The 22788-nt window shown below is 40.5% G+C and overlaps 1 protein-coding gene across 1 annotated transcript; it reads right to left on the bottom strand.

The window, feature by feature from the left end:
- Positions 1-2884: 2884 nt before the first annotated feature.
- LOC101659060 (olfactory receptor 8G5-like) lies at positions 2885-3862 on the bottom strand. The gene has a single exon (XM_004714228.2). It carries the CDS (start codon positions 3821-3823, stop codon positions 2885-2887), a length of 939 nt encoding a protein of 312 aa, XP_004714285.1. The 5' UTR covers positions 3824-3862.
- Between the last annotated feature and the right edge of the window lie 18926 nt (positions 3863-22788).

The raw sequence follows: 22788 nt of genomic DNA, 5'->3' as shown, positions 1-22788 counted from the left end.
TAGGTTTCCTCACCCGTGAGCTCAGGGGTTTTACTGTAGACACCATCTACCTTGTGACCCATCTAACTACCGGATATGCATGTCTTATGGCTACCTATAAATGTCCCAAGATAGTAAAGGTTTGCTCTCTCTTCTCCCCTTTCCACTTGGACCATCAAGAAGGGCTGAAGTGAGCATGCTACCATAAAATGTGTCTGACTCCTTTATGTTATTCCCTCTCCTATCTTTCTATCCTCTATGACTTTACTATCAGCTTTATCTATGTTTGCCATATAATTGCGCCTGCTGGCCCTTCGGTTGTTGGAGGCTGGTTTCCTCTGACACCATGGAATGCTGGGATGCTGAATCCTAGATCTTCAAGATGCACAGCATGCTCCAGAGAGTGCATCAGTGAGATCCCATGTGGAAACTCTACTGAGTGAACCTGACTCTTCCTGAAACATGCTTGTCACCTGAGGACTTAGGTCAGAAAAAGCGGAAGACAACTGTACCAAGACTGTTAACTCTCTTTGGGTGGACAAATGTGGTCTTGCTACATCAATGTCCTATATGCTGTATGGAGATATGTATCATATGTATTATATGATAACACATATTATAAGATATGTATTATCCAGTAAATTTGTGATGGACAATCTGTGTTATTTTGCTTTTGTTAGTTCATATTATAGTGTATCTCAGAGGTGCTATGTCATTGGGGGTCGCACCCTTAAAGTTGTGTTATATGCTTTTCTGTTTTTTGATAAACGAAAGCCAGGATTGATGAATCTATAGGAACAGCAAGTAGAATAAGGGTTAGGAAGGGGGTGGGGCATGGGTATAAGTATAGAGATGATGTCAAGGAGTCTGGGAAGAAAAAGTATTTTAAAAAACTGAATGTGGTAGCAAATGTACAATTCTGCTTGATGTAATTGAAATATGAAATGATATGATATATGTTTTAACTACCGATTAATAATACATTTAAAAAAAACATAGATCCAGTCATGGGTTTGGGGTTTGCACTAAATCCTAGCTCCAACTCAAGAACAATTAGTTCTTACATCATGACCCTGCTCAATAAATGTTCTCAGGAAGGGAAAACAGAAGATATTGGTGCTATAGCAAAATGTGGTGAAGAAATTAGATAGTACCTGGCTATCAGACAAAATAGTATCAGGAGCTTATAGGTTTGTCTCCAAACAAGCCACCATCTAAGTGAGATGTCAACTAAGTCCACACGCAAGAACACCATAATCAGTCACCAAAAGAGTGTAAATCATATAATCCGAAGTCAAAGGAGAGATTAGTTTCAGAGCCTAAATTGTGAGAATCTGGTTTGCAGAAGGCCATGGATGACAGTGGGAGCACAAGATTCCTTCGTGGGAACTACATAGGAATAAGCCTCCAGTGAACTTCCTCTACCCAGAACTGAGGGACGAGAGGAAAGCAGTTACTAAACAATATGCATTGGAGAGATGAGTATACAAGATCAAAGGCGTAAATCTGGTTTGAACACTTAAAACATTGTCAGTTGATCCCCCTTCTGATGCACGCTGGACCTGATCTGGTTTTCCACATTTTCTGTATTTTGTTTTGTTTTGTTTATTCATATTAAGGTGTATCTCAGAGGTGTTATGTCATTGAAGGTCACCCTAATGAAGTTGTGCTTTATGTTTTTTCTATTTTTCAGTATATGAAACCCAGGATTGATGAACCTATGGGGACAGAAAATAGAATAAGGGTTTCAGAGGGTGAGGAGTTGAGGGGCGGAGGTGGGGGATAGTAAAAGATAGATTATGTCAAAGAGTCCAGGAAGAAAAAAATGGATATTTGGAAAATGATTGTGGTAGCAATTGCAAAATTCTGCTTGATGTGATTGAACTCCCAATTAATAATAAAGGTTTTAAACTTCCAACCAATAATAAATTTCTTTAAAAAATAATGATAAATGAGGCTTGCTCAGGTATTTCTGTTAACAGGATTTAATCATTTACAAGGGAAATATTAACAAATCATTCTAACTCTACTGGGATTCGCCACAGAAAAAGCTCAAACCTGACATTTCTAAATTCTTGTACAGAAAGAGCTCAGGATGCCTTCAGCCAAAGAACCCTGAAGAACTTTCCAAGCTTACATTTTATTTAGCTTTAAATAGCATTTTGCAGGGTAAATGAGTGAAAGCACTAGGTACTTACTTGTTTTCATGTGATATAGGAAGAAATGAGGAATTATTAAGACTGTACTATATACTGAGGTTGTGATAGTGAGCCATACGTGCATGAACATTAAAATCTAGAGCCTACCGGCAATTACAAAGTACAATTATAAGTGGCATAGCAAATACTCTATTGGATTGGAAACTATCACATTATCTGAATGGGTTTGTAACCTATTGGAAAGTTCAGATGATGCCTTATGAATGAAGAGATAGAGAAAATCCACCAGACAAAGAAAGCAACGGGAGGCATCATACAAGAAAGTGATTGGTTTGTGCTAGACATGTGCAACCTGCTGGAAATTGCTATCACCATGTTGCTGTGATTTGTGTTCTTTGTTGACCGAATAGAAGAAATGGAGCAGACAATCAGTGTTGTCAATCATATTTTCAATGTGGCTGAAGACTAATTTTTTATCAGTTATAGGGAAGAGGACAGGTAGTCCCTATATCCCTGTCAGCCTTAAGATTTCTTTAACAAATGTTTCAATGACCTCCTGAGGAAAAAAAAAATCAGATGAAAACATGGCATAAAAAAGATTATGAAGGGCAAGAGAGTAAAATTTTTTCAATAAGCCCTACTGAATGAGGAAAAATTTTGACACATGGACAAATATGAAATATATCCACTCATGCAAAATAATAGCCAAAGACTTAAATCTAATGAAATCATTCTTAAATTATTTCTCATCCTAACAATGTTCTTTTCACTAACATTTTCTTCAGGGCAAAATTCACATCCTTATTCCTCAGGCTGTAGATCAGAGGGTTCAGCATTGGTACAACAATGGTGTAAAACACGGAGGACACTTTGCCTTGGTCCATGTTGCTAAGTGATGCTGGTTGCAGGTACATGAAGGCTGCAGAACCATAGAAGATTGAAACAGCTGAAATGTGGGAACTACATGTGCTGAAGGCTTTGGATCTGCCTTCAGAGGAGCGAATACGGAGAATGCTGGCAACAATAAAGATATATGAGCCAAGGATGGTCAAGCTAGGGGCAAGAATGTTAAATGCACTAAAGATTAGAATCAATAATTCATTAACATCAGTACTAGAGCATGAGAGGCTTAAGAGGGAAAGGAGATCACAGAAATAATGATTGATCACATCAAATTTGCAGAAATGAACCTTAAATATGCAGCCTGTGTGAGCTGATGCACAAATCAGGCCTATAAGATACACCCCCAAAATCAGATAGAAACAGGCTTTGGGGGACATAATGGTATAATAAAGCAAGGGGCTACAGATGGCAACATAGCGATCATATGCCATTGCAGCTAGCATGTGGCACTCTGCAATAGCAAACATTAGGAAGAAAAAGAGCTGAGTTATACACTCAGGGTAGGAGATGATGTTCTTCTCTGTCACAAAGTTCACTAGCATTTTGGGGGTGATAACAGTGGAATGGCAGAGGTCAATGAAGGACAAACTGCTGAGGAAATAGTACATGGGGGTGTGCAAGTGAGAACTGAGTCCAATCAGGATGAGCATGCCCAGATTCCCCACCACTGTGACCACGTAGATTCCAAGGAAGAGGAAGAAGAAGGGAAGCTGAAGATTTGATTTGTCGATTAACCCAGCAAGGATGAACTCCGTCATGGTGGAATGGTTCCCTGGTGCCATTTCCTTCTGGGCAGTCTCTGGAATGAAGAGAGAGAGGCATGGTTGAGAAAGGGCCTTCATTATTCGTTCCTATATATAGGATGCCCACAATGGATGGTTCGTGGTTTGGGCTCCCCTCAGTCTCTGTTGTCGCTACAGTTAAGTCCTGCAGAAAGATATAATGAATGCAGTGGCTTGTGAGGGGATCTACTGTGCCAGTTACATTCAAGACTGAGAAGTCAGGACTGAAGGTTCTGGTAACTTGTTTGGAATTATAAAGGGCAAGTACTAATAGAGGTCTCTGGAAGGCAATCACGTGGGGATTTTTATGCATTTCAGAAAATTGAAAACTATGTTGCTGAAAATAAGGCCAGAAAAGTTGCACCTGCGTTTGTTTGTTTGTTTTATCCATCAAGACAACACACCTGCTCATTCTTTGAGGGTAGCAAGGCCTGTCCTATGAAAATGTCTTTGAGGAACCATCCTTCGTCCACCCTACAGCCACGCTCCTTCCCTTTCGCTCTTCTTTTTGTTCCACAAAACTCAAAGTACATTTTCAAGGAACAGGATTTGGCTCTCTCCCGGAGGCTGAAACTGCTGTTTGAAGTGGTTAAACAAAAGAGTACAAAATTCTCTGGGAACACCCATCATGTATACGTGGGTGGTGGTAAGTCAATAAGAAATAGCTTCACATGGTGATATTTTAAATTTATTTTAAATAAGCATATTTTTATGTACCCTCTAAAATGAAATCAGAACCTATATTTTAATGAGACCATAAGATGGTTCTTATGGAGATCTCCTTAAATTGTCGATTCTGATGAAATATATGGGGTTAAAATGTAAATGCTCTGCAGAAAGTTGAACAGGAATGAATAGGTTCAGGTTTTGAGTCCTGGTTCAGGGAGGGAAAATAAAGATATACATATGATTTTCTCAGTAAATAAATAATTAGTTATTATATACAAAAATAAAAGCCCAAATGAAAAGAAACATACATCTGAGAATAAAGGCTAAACTACTAAAATTGCTGAAGAACACACTAAAAAGTATTTTCAAGATCTTGCGTTATCCTAGTATTTTTTTCAAACACACATACACAGAAGAATAACAACAAACAGACCTGAAACGAAACAAATAAAAACCTAATCATAAAGGGTGGTTTGTACTTTAGCAAAGGTAAAAACTACTTCTCAAAAGATACCATGAAGGAAACAGAAAGTCTTATCAAAAGGTATAGCATCTGGGGTCTTAAAGGCTTGAAGTTAAACAAGCGGCCATCTAGCTCAGAAGTAACAAAGCCCACATGGAAAAAGCACACCAGCCTGTGCAATCACGAGGTGTCAAAGGGAACAGGTATCAGGCATTATCAGAACAAAAAAGCATATCATTGTGAATGAGGAGGAGTGCAGCAGGGTGGAGACCCAAACTCAATGTAAGCAACTGTACAGCCCCTTATGCAATTGTCTCGGGGAGGAGATGAACCCGTCAGGGTGCAGTGTAGCAAAGATGAAACATACAACTTTCCTCTAGTTCTTAAATGCTTGCTGCCCCCACTATCATGATCCCAATTCTACCTTACAAGTCTGGCTAGACCAGAGGATGTACACTGGTACAGACAGCAACTGGAAACACAGAGAATCCATGACAGATGATCCCTTCAGGACCAGTGGTGAGAGAGGTGATACCGGGAGGGTGGAGGGAAGGTGGGGTGGAAAGGGGGAACTGATTACAAGGATCTAAATATAACCTCCTCCCTGGGGGATTGACAAAAGAAAAGTGGGTGAAGGGAGACGTCAGACAGTGCAAGATATGACAAAATAATAATTTATAATTATCAAGGGTTCATAAGGGAGCGGGGAGCAGGGAGGGAGGGAAAAATGAGGAGCTGACACCAGGGGCTTAAGTGGAGGGGAAATGTTTTGAGAATGATGAGGGCAATGAAAGTACAAATGTGCTTTACACAATTGATGGATTGGGATAAGAGTTGTATGAGCCCCTAGTAAAATGACTTTAAAAAAAGAAAGTCTAAACAGACAATACAATACTTATATACTCGAGTATAAGCCGACCTGAATATCAGCCAAGGCACCTAATTTTACCACAAAAGCTGAATTAGAAAATATGCTGAAAAACTCAGCTTATACATGAATATATACGGTATCTGTCAAGGATGAAGGGCATGAAGATAGCCAAATAGAAGTCATACCGTTTGAAGAAAATACATGAATAGTAAGTAAGCATAATAAAGTATACTCAGGGCCATGCGTCATCAAGGAAATTCATACTAAAAATGTAACAGGGCACTTCCCAACACCCACAACTGAATGAGTGAAAAACGAACAACAGTAATGACAATTAGAAGTGTTGAGAAGGACAAGAGCAAATGGACTTGTCATACACGGTGAGGAGTTGGGGTAATGGTTAAATTGCTTTGGAAAATAGTTTAACTTCTTAACTTTTTAAATGGGCACTTAAAATATAAACCAAAAATTCTACTCATTATTCACCCATAAAAATGGTAAACCAATACCTATAAAAAGATGCACAAAAATGTGCACAGCTGCATTACTTATAGCAGTCCCAAACTGGAAGTAGTACAAATGTTTATCTACATATGGACAGATAAATACATTGGAACATACAATAGGATACTATTCAGCAATCCAAAATTAATAAATCTTACATACAATAGAAATTTACAAACCATTATATTGTGCAATTTAAGTCAGCAATTAAGAGTACACATTCCGTGATTGACTGCCACGAGATGTGTGGGATTGAAAGAGAAGATAAAAGAACATTTTGAAATGATAAAAAATTATTTAAAGGAAGTTGAAAAATAAGCGAAAAAATTTATTTATGTGAACTGTGTGCCTAAAATGCGTGCATTTTTATTATTATGCATATTGTATCTATATAAGTAAAACTAGAAGAAAAACCAACAAAGAATATCTTAAAGCAGGATTATACTTTATCATCTATTTATCATCTCACATACATGCAATGAACATTCATTTCAAGAGCATATGAAACTTTAACAAAATTATTAATATGTGGTTGGTTATAAGGCAGTTGGAAATATTTTCATATTTAAGGAAGATATAACATTAATATTTTAAGGACTATCTTCTGAGATACATAAAATGGTATCTGATGGGTCCAGCTGAGTGCAGAGCAGCGCCTGGCCATTACAACTGTCTCCTTCCCGTGCTTGCTGCTCACAAATACTCTTCACCCCCACATCTGCCCACGCATGCCAACCCCTCTCCTGAAGGTCAGAGGCCACATCATCTTGCTTCTTTCAAACATGCCAATCAGAAGGATATAGGGGGATTTCCTAACCCCAGCCACAAATTCCCACCTCCGATGGTATGATTGCTGTGACTTCTTTGTCTCGGGCTATTCTCTCTATCATGGAGCTGGCAGCTGTGCTCCCCAATAAAGCCTCTTATTTATAGAATTTTGGCTCTGTCCCTGTATCTATCATATGGTGACAAAACCCAGGAGGGAGTAGCTCCGTAGTTGCAAAGACACTCCCTTAGGTCGATTGCCTTCCTGGACCTCCGTCGAAGACCTTCTGGAGCCAGAATCTCCAGGGAACACCTTTGTTTGCCATTAGAGACCCTGCATCCACACACAGGCTGATTCTCGGTGAGTGCACACTTGAGGTTCTCCACCCGTCTCTACTGACTTTAAAGGCCTTTCTCAAAAGTCCTGGTACCAGCTCAGATACTCTAAGCCCCTGTGGCATGGGTCGCAATCAGGGGCGGCTGCCTTTCTGGTTTGCTGCCCTCACTACTCCCGTTTATGGGATATCAAATCTAGAGAGCTTTTACAGGACCCTCTATGCATCTGTTAAACTTTTGGGGAGCTCAAATTTTACTAATTTTTCTTTGTAATCTGGTCTCAATACAAGTTAGACAATAACTCACAATGGTCACATGATGGCACTCCGGATTTCAAAATCATGCATAACCACAGTAACTTCTGTCAGTATAACAGCAAATTTTTAGAAGGTCCCTATGTGCAGACTTTCTTCCTCCTACACTCGCATCTTCATTCATCTATGTCTCAGTTTTCCCACCATCAAATTCCCGCTAGTTCAGGATAAAACGTCTCTCCCGATGAATCTTTTTTTTTGTTTTTTGATCCCTCTGACCATGTTGCTTTGCCTAAGGAAGCCCCTTCCACTTTCCCCTGTCTGCCTCCAGATTTCTCTCCTCCGTACAAACTTTTTCCTGTCAGCCTGAACTCCACCAGCTCCTGCCACCTCCTCCTATCTGATACCCTCTAATCCACCCTCTTCTTTTCCATTGTCTCCTGCCTCCTCCCACCCGCCAATGTCTGGTTCATCATCTGCTCTCTCATCATCTCCTCTCCCTTCTTTTTCATCATCACAGTCCCTCCCACCACGGCCATTTTCCCTGCTAACGTCTCCCTCCCCTCTGCCACCTTTGTCCCTCCCCCACATTCGGTCCCACTCAGTCCTTCCCAGCTCAAAACCACCTTCTATATACCCAAATTGTCCGCCTTCAAACCCTACTCCTGTTCTTCCTCTGCATGAGGTGGCAGGAACTGAGGGATTAGTTAAAGTACATATTCCTTTTTCTCTTTCTGATGTATCTGCTCTGGAGAAATACCTGGGAGCTTTTCCCTCTAATCCAGACACATTAAAGAGTTCAAACATCTCACTCAGTCTTACAATCTTACCTGGCATGATATTTATATTATTCTTACAACTGCATGATCCCCTGAAGACAAGGAGAGAGTCTGGCTAGACCCTCAGCAGTGAGTCAATGAAAGTCGTGCCCAGGACAGGGACATGGCATTTTGCGATGACTGGAAATTGGTGTGAGAATTAGCACCCACCATTATTGTAGGAGTCTCAGGTCTAGTGTAAAAGCCCTTCATTACACAATCACTTTTATGTAGGCTTTATAATGTACAATTCACAAACCAGTTTCTAGTCATCCCCAAAGGCCATGTCCTTACTAAATTCAAAACAGTAGTAACTTTTCATTTACGGGGCTCCTCCCAGGCTCCAAATTTGCTGCTTCTCTTACACGTGGCACCAGACACTCTTCTGCCTCCATTCCTCCCCCCCACCAAATAAATCTAATGTCCTGACATCCCCCATCAATTACCTTTCTTTACCACCTTCTCTAATTTAACCCACACATTTGTGATGTCATTCAACCTTCTATTGCTAGGCACCACCAACCCATTTACATAGGATTAAAAGACCCATTTGAGGCTCCCCAAAGTTCCTCAATGTCCTATAGCTCTCTGACACTTGAAAGGCCTTAAACCCATAATCTCAAAACTCTTCAAAGCCAGCTGGTTAAGGCCTACCCAATTTCTACAACACATCCACCCTGCCGGTTATTAAACCCGAGGGCAGATATTTACCTGTTCAAGATCTTAGAGACATAAACTCTGCTGTCTTGCCTATCTATCACATAGTTCCCAACCCTGATACTCTTTTCTTCATGTCCCACCCAATACTGATCATTACACAGTTTAGGATTTAAAGGATGCCTTCCTTACTATCCCTATCGATAAAAGGTCTTAAGACCTTTTTGCTTTTACCTAGACAGATCCTAACACACTACATTCTCAACTACTGTGTTGGGGTGTTTTACCTCAGGGGTTTTGAAATATCTGTCATCTATTTAGTCAAGCCCTAGCGACTGACCTCTTTTCTTTAGACCTTTCCCCCAGCTCTCTCCTCCACTATGTGAATGCCCTCCTGTTATGTGTCCCCTCCCTTCCAGACTCACATCACACCAGTGTTCTTCTACACCTCCTAACTGATAAAGGGTACTGAGTGTCCCCCACCAAGGTCTATCTGGGGCTCCCACTCTCAAAACACTCCAGAGAAATTACAATAGGTAGGAAGCAGCTTCTTCCTCAGCTTCCAATTCTCTCTACAAAAGCTGAAATACTCTCCTTTCTAGGCCGTGCTGGCTATTTCACGCCTGGGATGCTCAAGCTCAACCCCTCTATGAAGTGACAAAAGGGGATCTCACTGAACATCTAGAACCAACAATATCTATTTAAAAATCATACAAAATACTCCAATCTGCCATGATTTCAGCTCCTGCTCTTTCTCTCCCTAATCTAATTCTTTCCTTCCCTCTAAATGTAACTGCAACTCATGGTATGGCCGTGGGCGTTCTAGGCCAGGAAATAAGGTCTCTCCTTCACCCCTGTAGCCTATCTGCCTTAACAGTTAGATTCAACTGACAGAAGATGGTACACAGGCCTATGGGCCCAGGCAGTAGATGCTTAAAAATTACTTTTGGCTAAGACATTGTCATTAGGTCCCCTCATCATTTATGCAACCTATTCTCTCACCATGCAATGTCAGCCCTTACACCCTCTCATCTACAACAATTTCACCTCTCCTTTATTGAAAACTCAAATTTAACATTTCAGCCCTGCTTGCCACTAAATCCAGCTACTCTAGTTCCCGTTTCTTCATCTCCTTTCCAATATTCCTGTACTAAAGCCCTTGATCTCTTTGCCACTCCACTACCTCACATCTCTGCCTCGCCCCTGCGTGACCCAGTCTACACACGGTTCATAGATGGCAGCTCAACTCTCATCTCCAAGGGTGTATACCAGGCTGGCTATGCTATAGTCAGCTCCTCAGCTACAGCGAAGGTGTGCCCTCTCCCCAATAACACTACCTTTCAAAGGCCAGAATTAATCACAATGACACGATCCTTAACGTTAGCCAAAGACAAAGAAGTGAACATTTACACAGATTCAAAATATTCTTTTCTTTTTTTACATTCTCATTCTGCTATCTGGAGGGGAAAAGGATATATGACAACCAAGGGAGAATCAATTACAGATGGTAACCTAATTCAACAACTTTTACGGGTTGTATTGCTCCCACAATAGGCAGCTATTCTTCACTACAAGGGACACCAACATCCCACTGATCTGATAGCAATGGGCAATAACAGAGCAGGCCGACCCTGAGGCCAAGAAAGCAACCCTACAAATCCCACCTGATCTACAAACAGTAGCCACCCCTTCTGTTCACCCTAACGACACCCCTATGGGAAAACAAGAACTTCTTTCTAAAGGGAATCAATTCAAAGATGGATGGATCATGACGGAAGGCCGGTATGTCTCACCAGACACACAAGCAATGTCCATTCTAATGTACACAACACTCTGCATATCGGGTACTGCCCCCTTTTGCAACTAAAAAAGCCCACCTATCCACAATGCTCCAACAGATCGCACAAAGATGTACTATCTGCTCCATGACATCATCTCAGGGAGGAATTGATCCCTGTTCATGGTCAAGACTGGCAAATTGTTTCCACACACATGCCCCCTCATCAAAAGATTAACTACCTGCTGACAATGGTTTACACTTTCTCAGGATGGGTAGAAGCATTTCCTTCTACCTCAGAAGGGGCAAAAAAAGTCACTCAAGTAGTCATGGATGAAATCATTCCCCACTTTGGCTTGCCAGCCTCCCTACAATCAGATAATGGTCCCGCCTTCAACTCACAAGTAACTCAGCTTACCGCTCAGGCTGTCAATATACAATGGAACCTATATATACTCTACTGTGCTCAATCATCAGGAAAAGTAAAAAAAGGCTGATTACATCCTTAAATTTCACTTCTCCAAACTATCACTCAAACTTCTTTTGCCCTGACCTCAGCATTTACCTCTTGCCCTTATGTGTATAAGAACCATACTCACAAACCTCCCCTTCTCAGCACCTTTGAGTTAATGTACAGCAGAGTCTACCTTATAGAAAACTTTTCTTCCTGATCACCTCCATTTGGAGACTATATACACACTCTAAACCTGGTTAGACATCTCTAAACTTAGTTAGACATACTCTCAGAACACAAGCGAACATGCACCTCCCTCAACTTATCCCACTGAGGAAATATATTTTTCAGTTCCCCCAGGACAACAAGCATTACTAAATTCAAAACAAACTTGCACCCTAGCACCTAAATGGGAAGGACCATATAAAGTTCTTCTAACTACTCCCACGGCAGGAAAGCTGTCAGGAAAACCTTCCTGGTATCATCTTTCAATGATCAAACCTCTCCCAAACCTGTTCCTCATCTAATCCATCTAATAAGGAAATTAATCTATCCACCAATTCCTATTCCTCCCAAGTATTAGACCCCACAAAGCTTAAATTATCTCACAGTCTCTATCAAATTCCCAAGGAGACAGATGCCCACACCTCTGCAGCACCGATTTCAGTCCTCCTTGAGTGTGCTCCCTAGGTTATCACCTGGTTCTAGCCTCAAAACAACACCCCCTGAAGACATCGTGCAGTAGACTGAAGACCTTTAGTTTCAGGGTACCTGTATGAGACTTTCCTGTGAGGAAATGGAATTGTTTTATTCCTTATACTCAGCTACCTAACCCTGCTGTCTCTTCTACCATTAGAGATCCCACTATCTGAAGGACCACTGTTCTAGTCTAGTCTCTGCAGACCCTTTTAGTATCATATGTCTCATCCGGGGTCTTCTTACCAGATTCCTTTTGAGCATTGGCTCAGAAGCCATTTCTCCAAAAGATTGGAGCCAAGGCCATAAATGCCTACTTAAAAACATATACACTTGGTTGTTATTTTATTCTTGGGTACTCTCTCATGTTTACATGCGTGGGTGAACAACAGAAACCCCTCTCTCTCCATAGTTCTTATTTTAAAAACCCCAAAACTGGAATAACTTCACATTTTGTATTATTCTACATATGCTTTCCTGATGAAGCCATGTGGTTCTATAGGTGCCAGGAAGAAAGTAAAGGATTTTGGACAGGCAGAATAACTGAATTCTAGGTGGGCACAAAACCAACTGAATGTCCCACAATGCCTGGCCAGTATGTCTATTGGTTCTACCTACATGCCACACAAACAACCTAAACTGGCATCAAAGGACTCAATGAGATTACTAATACCCGGGCTCAGCAGAAACCAATAGACTTAGCCAGACTCAGGGAAATGGCACAACAAGCTGATTCCCAGGCATCAATCTCATCTCTTCTTAACACCACTCATCAACTTCTTATCCAGGCAATGCACACCACAGTGTTAGTTATGTATCTGTCTCTAACAGAGAAGATATAGAGCTTCTCAAATTCCATCCGCATGGGTAACACCCATTTTAACCAAGACAATTAACGCATCCCCCACCATTGGACCAGTGCCCATTGAAGTGCTTCTCATTCCCAATCAGGAACCAGTCTTCCTCCTGGCCATCCTCTGAAGGGTTACAACCCATAGGCAATATCTCTACTGACACTTGTGGTCAAACCTTCTATTGACCAAACACTGAGGCTCAATGTTCCTCACCTGGAATATTTTTCCTATGTGACATAGTTGTCTACACCTGTTGACAGGTGAGTGGACAGAATCATGCATCCCAATCTTTCTCATTCCAGACATAACATTCCTAGATGAGGAGGACAGGGAAAAGACTATACTGAAATACACAACTGAATCCCCTCAAAAATTTTTCTACAGAGGCAAAAGAGCATTAGTAGATCCTATTGTCATTGCAGCAGCTCTGGGAAATGGGTTGGGAGAAATTGAAATTGCTACTCGTTTTTGCTAAAAATTATCAAGAGATCTTAGCATTAATATGGATGGGAAAAATGATACTCTTTTAACACTACATACCCAAATTAATTCCCTAACGGGTATGGTATCACAATGTAGATAAATGGAGGAGGGATCTATCATACTCATGCAAGGCAGAGTACTCAGTAAGCAAAGTAAGCACAGGATCACTTGTGCTTACTTATTATGTAATTCACAATGTGCTTATTTTCCATGTGAGGAAAAACATGTACAATAAAGATAAGTATGCAATCATAAGAAAGCCACTGTTTACTGGACTTACTTGGCACTCTGTCATACTTAGGGACTGTAAATTTGAAAAGAGATTTTGACTTTAAGAGAGTGCTGAGAAGTTATAAGAAAGACAGATTCCAACCATACCTAGAAGCAGAATGTGGAGAAAAAATATGAAATTGTTCACTACCTATTCGTAAGTCAGCACAAGTAAATCCATGCCTACCATTCTTATTGTGTAATCTAAACTGTGTTTATGGATTAAGAGACTCAATATTGTAGAGAGCAAATCACTCCAGGTTCATGTGGAGATTCAGTGCAATCTAACTCTTTGTTGTGGTATACAAATGAAGGTGATCAATATTTCAAGATACCAATATCACCCTGGAGAGATCATTTGGCTACTACTAATGATTCAGAATCCAAATATTGATTCTTAAAATTTTATAAATATTTGGTTCAGGAAACTCAACATGGTCATATCAATGTGCTGCCCCTCTACTTCATATCTATTTTTTAAAAGTGCATTGCCATTCATTCAATTCCCACTCATGTGACTCCAGAAAGTAGAATTTCTCCATTAGGTTTCCATGTCTGTAATCATTGTGAACAGGTATGGAAGAAGATTGCCATACTTTCTGTCTCTTAACCCATGATCCTTTGGTTAGCAACAGAGAATTTAATAGTTTCAATATTAGAAAGTTATATTCTACTTTATTTCCTTTCTTAACATCTAATATTCACTGTAATTTATAATATGGATATAAATTTGTTGAGAACTCAGAAAGACCTGCAACTATTGAATAGATTCCTTAACTGATTTAAAGGTAAGGAGTCAAAAATCCTTGAATTTTAATTTATTCCAAAATATCCTCTCTGCCATTTATTTGTCTTAACCTAATGTTCATAAGGTTTTGAGGTTCTGAAAATTATCTTTGCTTTTGAGAATAAGACTAAGTTAAGAGTATACGATATGAACTAACAATAAGCATATATAATTGGTCAAGGATTCATGGGGCAGGGAGGAGCTCAAGGAGAAAGACAATGTTTTGGAAATGATGATGGCAACATATGTACAGGTGTGCTTAATACAATTGAATGATGGATTGCTATAAGATTGTAAGAGCCCCCAATAAAAGTATTAATCATAAAAAGAGTATAGATTTCTTTTTATATGCTACAATCTGATTGTAGTAATTAAAGGGAATGAGAATAGAATGTCTATGACAGTGGTAATGCAGGATCTGGCCAAAGTAAGTTAGATGATGTTGCATGTCAAATATCAAAGAACTAAACTTCCCAGATATGAAAACCTTTTCCTTCTTGTCTTTTACATATATGAACCATAATGGTCAAGTCAGGAGTGCAGTTGAATAAGAGCAATTAAAGTCTTCAGGTTTTCCTTTCCTAAATTAAGATTGGGTTTGGAACCTGTTACCCAATGTTAAAGAGCCCTGGCAGCATAGAGCTAACTGCAAGGCCCACAGTTTGAAACCGCCAGCCACTCTGTGTGAGAAAGACAAAACTTTCTACTCCCATAAAGATTTATAGTTTCTGAAACCCCCAGGGGCATTAGTTTTGCTAAGAGTCAGAATTGACTCAATTGCAGTGAGTTCAGTTTCGTGCTTTTGATTCCCCATGTTGAGGTGCATGCTCTTGTGTTCCACAAAAAACGTTCCGGCTTGCAGGCTGTATAGAAGTATGCATTGTGAATTGTTCTAGACCCTTAATATGGTGAAAACAAACAAATTTAAATTTAATTAGGAAAATATTTGTTTACTTCTATATTTATTTTTAAAATAATCTCTTAAATGCAATTCATATGAAAAAACAAAAGCATTATTAAGTTTATATAAATCCAATGAAACACATAATATATCTTGCATGGCTTATGAAATAACTGATATTTCAGATTGCATTTATAGAAATTTGTGTTCCCCCATAAATTCATAATAATCCCCATAAATTCTAAAACCTAATGGGATAATTAGCTGGCATCATTACATATCAGAATGGAAACTAAAGGGAAGAAAGACATATTTTATGTGTAATGTTTACATCATTGAGGATACACCCTATAATCAATATATGGGAAATATGACTATTTAAATTCTAGAAAATGGAATGAGCAACATATTTCTAAACATTGTTTACACTTACAATAAAACTGAAGGCATTCTTATTTTCAGGGACACTGTAGAAAGAATTTATTTCTTTGTTCTTAACATAAAGTATGAGTAATCATAGTACTTCATAAATGTTGGTTAAAAATTATTAATAAATGGATGAATAAACAAAGGTATTGAAATTAAAATTTGACAAATTTCCCATTGAAAAAATTTTTGACATCTAATAGTTCATATTATAAGTTAGGAGTGAAACACTCACCTTCCCTGTGTTGGATAAACTCAATGCCAAGTTTTATATCCAAATTGTTCTCTTTAACTTGTAGGATGATATCAAAAATGTTTGATGTTGCCGGTCTTAGGTAGTCAGCATTCCACTCACTTTATTACTGAGAAAGCAGGACACAGTTCTTACCAAAGGGTTGCTGAAGAAGGTGGTCTGCAACATCAATCAGTATCTGCAATTTTTAATTTTCAGTTTACATTACTCTAGCTTTAGGGGAGCAAATGATTTTACCTTTAAATCATGTGAGCAAATCTGATTGCTAAGATTTGCGAATTTGCTCTTGGTTTAAATATGAAAAGCCAAAACCTTGCCCTTGAGTCAATTTTGACTTGTAGTAACCTTTAGGGCATTGTAGAACTGCTTCACAGTGTTTCCAAGGCTGCAAATGTTTACAGAAGCATATCACCACATCTTTCTCCTAAGACAAGTTGGTAGATTTGAATCACGAAGCTGTAAGCAACCAAGCACATAACCACTGTGCCACCAGGGCTTCTGGGTTTACATATAACCATAACAGACATCACATCAGACTAGGACAAATACTCTCTAAGGGATTTCCATTCCCAGGGAAGCAAGCTCCAGAGAAAAGGTGCCATTACAGTTGACATTTCCCCATTGTCTATTTTTTTTAAGGTGGGATTCCCTGAAAATTTTAAAGTCATCAATTCCTGGGTATAAAAGATTGTTATGTACAAAAGAGACCCAAATCTCAAATTTTAATTTAAGGAAAACATTTATTAAATCTTAAACAGGAAAAATCAAGACAAGGACATATTCTGCATCCGAGGGGTGGCAGTGATTCGGAGACTTTGTGGGGAGGAGAAGGAAACTTCACAACAACATGGTTGGTGGTAGATCAATGCATCACAGGTCTGTTAGGCTTCTGGGTTGATTTTCCCTGATATTTACTTCTCAACGCTGAAAGAATTCATGCAACAGAGGCACTTTTTAATCCAAGTAACTTTTATGAGGGCAAGGGAAGCTTCGGGTAGTACAATCTCAGTACATGCTATCTCTGGATAAAGTGGGCAAGGCCGCATTATGGGGCCATAGGTGAGCTTGTGACTGAAAATCCCACTTCAGGGGAGTGTGGAAAAACTACGAGGAGAATGGCCAGAAAATAGAGTCCACCGAACCAGAAGAGGATTTCCAGAACCAAAAACGGAAGCAGAGAGAGAGAGAGTCTGAGAGGGTGCACGTGTGCTGGCCCCTGCACACGAGAGAGATCCCCACCTCCAACCTGAGTGACCTCCCTCAGCCTGTGCAATTTATCCCCTCCTATCCAGACCTGAACCTACATGACTGGTCTGAGCATGGCCAGCTTTGGATTGTCCACATAGGTGTCTAATACATCCCTGATTTCTTTCAAACCCCTTTATTGTGGCATGGCCTGCTAATTTTTGTTTACGGTAGGCATTCTGTGGAGACAACCCCCTTCATCCCTAATCTTTCTACCTTTTAGTTTCACTTGAGTCTATAGAAGCGTGACCATGATTAGGGCCCACTCATTATGTTATATAGAAGGGCCCCTCCCCCCCACCAAGGAAGTCAGGATGTGATTTATACCATGGGACCCAAGGACTGCAAATTCCAAAAAAGGCAAATCCAGGCCACGTCCCTAAAGCAGCAGTTCTCAACCTGTGGTTGCGACCCCTTTGGGGGGTCGAACAACCCTTTCACAGGGTTTATTAGTCTGGGTACTTCAGAGAAACAAATCTACAGAAACTCATTTATAAGAGAGAGTTTTATATAAAGGTTAAGTGCACATCAAGAAAACATCCAAACCCAATGCTGCCCAAGCCCACAAGTCCAACATTAACCCATAAGTCCAACACCTATCCAGAAAGTCCTCCTCCATCTCACAAACAGACGCAATGATGCCGACTGCAGGAGGAAAGCCAAGTCAGTGAACATGCAAGCATCTCAGCGCTGGCAGGGGTCTCCACATGGCTGCTCCAGCACCCAGGGCTGCATCGGGCTATGGCTTCTCCTTGGGGATGTCTTGCAGGAAGTGAGCCTTGTAAGCTGAATCAGGGAAATGCTAAGGCAGCTGCACACTGGCGCGACCATCATAAAGCAAAAGATCCAAGAACTCAAAAGTTGAGGTTCACCGAGCCACTTATCCCTCCGCCCTTCAATTAACCCCACATGTGTTTATCAGCCAGGTTGGTACAATAAACTAACCAACTCACAAGGGTCGCCTAAAACCAATGGAAAACACATTATGATTTACATTATGATTCATAACAATAGCAAAATTACAGTTATTAAGTAGCAATGAAATAATTTTTATAATTGGGGGTCACCACAACATGAGGAACGTATTAAAGGGTCGAGGCATTAGGGAGGTTGAGAACCACTGTCCTAAGGGTTATACCACTTAAACCTGGACCTGCGAGGGGAGGGGCAGCAATCTACCATCTAATGTAATCATTCTGCCTTGGGTGCTACTATTCACACTACTGGTTAATTGTCAGAAGGAAATTCACTGGAGGTCAAATTTATGTGGAGACTCAAAAGGATTTCGGGCTTCAGCTGTGAACTATCACTTTCTGCAATTTTAGTCATTGGAAATTTAAACTGTAATACAGGAATCTCTGTGGGTTTGTTAAAAGGCAGATTCTGAGTCAGCCCATCTCAGTGAGATTTTGATAGAGTGAAAGGATTAGACAGCTGTTAAGCAAACACTGGATATGTAACATAGTTTAGGATCTGGTCTGTTGAGATTGTTTGTTAAAAGGGACCAAGGATATAACAGCCCCCTCTCATGTAGAAAAACTCCTTTTTAACCTGTTAATCATCCAAAGCCTGGGTCAGTTAAAGAAAAACAAGCTGTTAATGATTCAGGATACAGAAAAAGGATACAGGGCCATTTATCTAAGCAAGGAGAATGAAACTTCACGGAGTGCCTACCTGAACCCCTGGAGTCATGAAGATATCAATTGATGGTCTGATAATCCCCTTGGGAAATGTAAACTCTTTTCTGTGAACCTTGATCCCTTTTGTCCCATTGTTTGAAGATTCATTGTATAAAAACTTGTAAATTATTCCCACCCTACAACTTGTCACAAACTTTGAGGAATATACCTTGTTTGATGGAATCTTTGAAATAGTCCAGAGAAAGAAATCAAGCTGGTTCCTTCTGTCTGTGCTTGCAGGAATAAACTTACAATTTCTTGAATCAACCTGGTCTCTGTTTTTGCTGCTACAGTGACAGGCTCTTTTGGACCCCTGGCAATCAATCACAGTTTGAAATTGTGTTTCTATAAGCTTCTAGGCCACGCTTTGATTAGCACAAAGGCATATCTTATCAAGTTAAAGCTTACTGTTCATTTAGTTAGAAATCATAAATTAAATCATTTAATTCTTACATAAATCTGTGGGTGTGTAAAGGTGACTTATTTTATTCAAAAGTCAAATTGGCATCTATTTTAGCAATGACAATATTAGGCTACTTGGGTGGAAATACCTCGGTTCTTGGCTTCACACGAGAAAGAATTCATGCAGAAGACTGGTTTGTGATCGAAGAGTGTTTTTCTAAAGGATGGAAGTAGTTTCAGGCTTTACAGTCACTGAATATAGGCAACCCCCCAGGGACTGCACCCCCACATGTGGGAGCCCACAGCCAGAGAGACTGCAGCACAGGCAAGCAGAGGGCAGAGAAGTAACAGAAGGACCAGGCAGTCTGGAGTTGCGGTATTTGGGGTCTTTGGCTGGGAGATGTGGTCGAAGGTCTTGGTTGACTCCATCGGCTGAATTAAGTCCACCTGGCCTAATTTGGGCCCACTCAGGTTTACCGCCCACCTGGCTCGGGCTTGAATTGGCCCATGCTCCTTAGCCTTTATGGATAGTTGAGCCACGCCTAGTTCTCTTACAACCTCCTTTAGGGGAGGACCTCCAGGCATGGAGAAGGATACCCCTGGTCCCTGTTTCTAGCTACCTAACAATAATTTAAAAACTGATATGTTAATTAATGTTTTATTGCCTTTATTTTTCTAAATTCTGCTTCCAAATTTTTAAAGTGAAATGCATATTCAATTATTAAGACATTAATTATGATCCATGTTCCTTCTTACATCTTTTATTTAATACTTTAAGTTTTTTGTTATACAAAATGTTGGATTAGGTCTTATGAAATTCCAGCAAAAATCAATCATGTTGTGAGTGGTTCCTTAAAAAGATACAAAAAATAAAGGCAAACAAACCCACTTCTGTAAGTTGATCTGAGTCATAGTAGCCCTATGGGTCTTGCTTCATTTTTCTGCTGGTAGATATCTACTTTTTCATGCACCGATTATTGAAGAAGGCATGTGCTTCCCGTTTGATATTTTTGTGGCCTTTATAAAACAATCAGTTGCCTTTATTCTGATGTTTTCATTGCTGGGTCTTCAGGTCTTTTTCATTGGTCTGAATATCTATTGTTATACCAATACCACACTGTTTGACCACTGTGACCATGTAATTCATGCTAAAGTCAGGTAGAGCTAGCCCTCTCACTTTGTCCTTCTTCTTCTTTAGGAATTCTCTACTAATTCTGGGCTTCTCCCTCTCCATATGAAGTTGGTAATCAGCTTTTCCAATTCTTTGAAGAAGGATGATGGTATACGTAGCAGGATAGGATTAAAACTATATAATGCCTTGGGCAGAACTGATATCTTTACTATAGTCAGTCTTCCGATCCATGAGCATGGAATATTCTTCCATTTATTGAGGTTACTCTTGGCTTCCTGTAATATAGTGTTTTGTATTTTTACTCATACAAATCTTTTTTTTTTTTTTTTGTAGTCAGGTATATCCTAGATATTTCAATTTGTGCTTGGCTACTGTAAAGTGCACTACATTTTTAATTGCCTCTGCTGTAATCTTGTCTGGTGTGTAAAGCAGTACGATACACTTTTGTTTGTGGATCTTGTATCCTACTACTTTCCCATATTCCTCCATTTGTGGAGTTTGGGGAATTTTCCAGTACAAAATCATATCGTCTGTGAATAGTGATAGTTTTACCTCTTCCTTCTTTGTCTTATGTTGTTAGCTAGGACCTCCAGTACAATGTTAAATGGGCGTGATGACAAGGGGCATCCTTATCTGTGTCTCCTGTAGGCAGCAGATCAATGGGTTATGTTTTCTGAGCCAGTCTGTTAGCTTCTGCCTTTTAATGTCTGAAGTCAGTTCATAGGTATTCAGTGTTATTACATCCATCTGCAGACTCTGTGATGCTATCTTGTACCTTTTTGTGTTGGGTGTTTTTCTTTCTAGCTATCTTATCAGTTTGTGTAGTGTGTGTGTGTGTGGCTCATTCTTGCCTCCTTTCCACTATTGAGGTAATGCTATCTTAGGGGCTTTTTTCTCTTTGCCGCCCTCTGGGTAGAGTGTTCCATGTGATGGTCTCTTATTTGCACTTCAGTGAGTGTTGATCTGCCCATACTGAGTCAGCAAGGATCTTTTGTAAGTCTAGGTTTCTTCTTATGTATTCTTTGAGTTCTTACTTGTTTGGGAAGACTCTTACTTCTCCATATACAGAGTTGAAGAGCACTGGGCTCTCTCTTGGGAGACTCGTATGAGTGCTTCTATGTACTACCTACAAGTAGCTGCACTGAGGGTCAGGCTACCGCTGTATCTTCCTGTGGTTCACTCTTATCATAGCTGACCAGTATTCTGTTATGTGGAATGTAAGTTGGATAGTCCTCTCACGGGACGCTGGTCAGGTGGATGTGGGCCCACAAGAGTGGTGTTTCACTGACTGATCTCTCAGTAAGCCATAGTGGTGTGTCTCACAGTGCTTGAAGCACCTCAGGTAGTATGTGGTGTTTCCCTCTGCAACTGGAGATCCAGTGCGGGTGTACCCTCTTTGGTGTAGAGCACCGTGGCTGACAGACAGAATTACCCTAGTCATAGAGATCTCCGTGGAGTTTGGGTGGATGTTCCCACCGCTGTGTGGATCAACACAGACAGTGGGCAGGTGTTCTCCCACTCACTTGTAGGGTCTTGGTGTTTAGGCTGGAGTTCCCCCTGCTGTTTGGGTTGAGTTGCCCTAGGCAGAGGGTAGTGGCCCAGAAGCCAGCAATGGCATATGAAAGGAAAGAGAGGGAGAGAAGAGGAAAAAGAGAGAAAAAGAAGAAAAATACAAAACAAAACTAAGCCTATTGAGACCGACAGAGGTGGGAAAGATAGAAGGGAGAGAGAAGAAAGAGAGAAGGAAAAATTAGTAAGTCAGGAGATTATTAAGGCTTGATCACCTGACCATGGGGCTGTAGGGTTTCCAACCCTGCCTCAAAGTAGCGGGGTGGTGTACCTGCTTCAGGTAGGGTTTCACAGAAGCTGGGTGGAACTACCCTTGAAGGGAAGATCACAGCAGAGGCCAGAGGCCAGGCAGTGGTTCCTGCGGCAATGTTGAGCGCTAGAGTTCACTGGTATAGCTGCTTTTTGCTGTGTGCAACACTGCAGGGGTAGGGGGGGTGTTCCCACAGCCCCATGTAGAACCCCAGGACAGGCAGGCATTCCCCAGCTGTGTGTAGGATCACTGACAGGGGACAATAGCTCCCATCCCTGCTGGGCTTTTTGTCCTAGCTTGTGCCTAGACCTTTGATGCCCTAATAACTCAGAGGGTTTTTTTTTCTCACCCCCCACCCCCACCCCGCACCTTATACCTGGCCAAGTGGAATTGAATTAAGTTATTCTGAAACTTAGGCTTGCTCCAAGGGGTCTTTGTTATGTTGATAGC

This window comes from Echinops telfairi, unplaced genomic scaffold (genome assembly GCF_000313985.2).
Source record: "Echinops telfairi isolate 266 unplaced genomic scaffold, ASM31398v2 ScPeMD7_5592;HRSCAF=6446, whole genome shotgun sequence".
NCBI lineage: Eukaryota > Metazoa > Chordata > Mammalia > Afrosoricida > Tenrecidae > Echinops > Echinops telfairi.
Note: the sequence above shows the minus strand (reverse complement) of the source record. Positions and strands in the feature narration are given on the sequence as shown.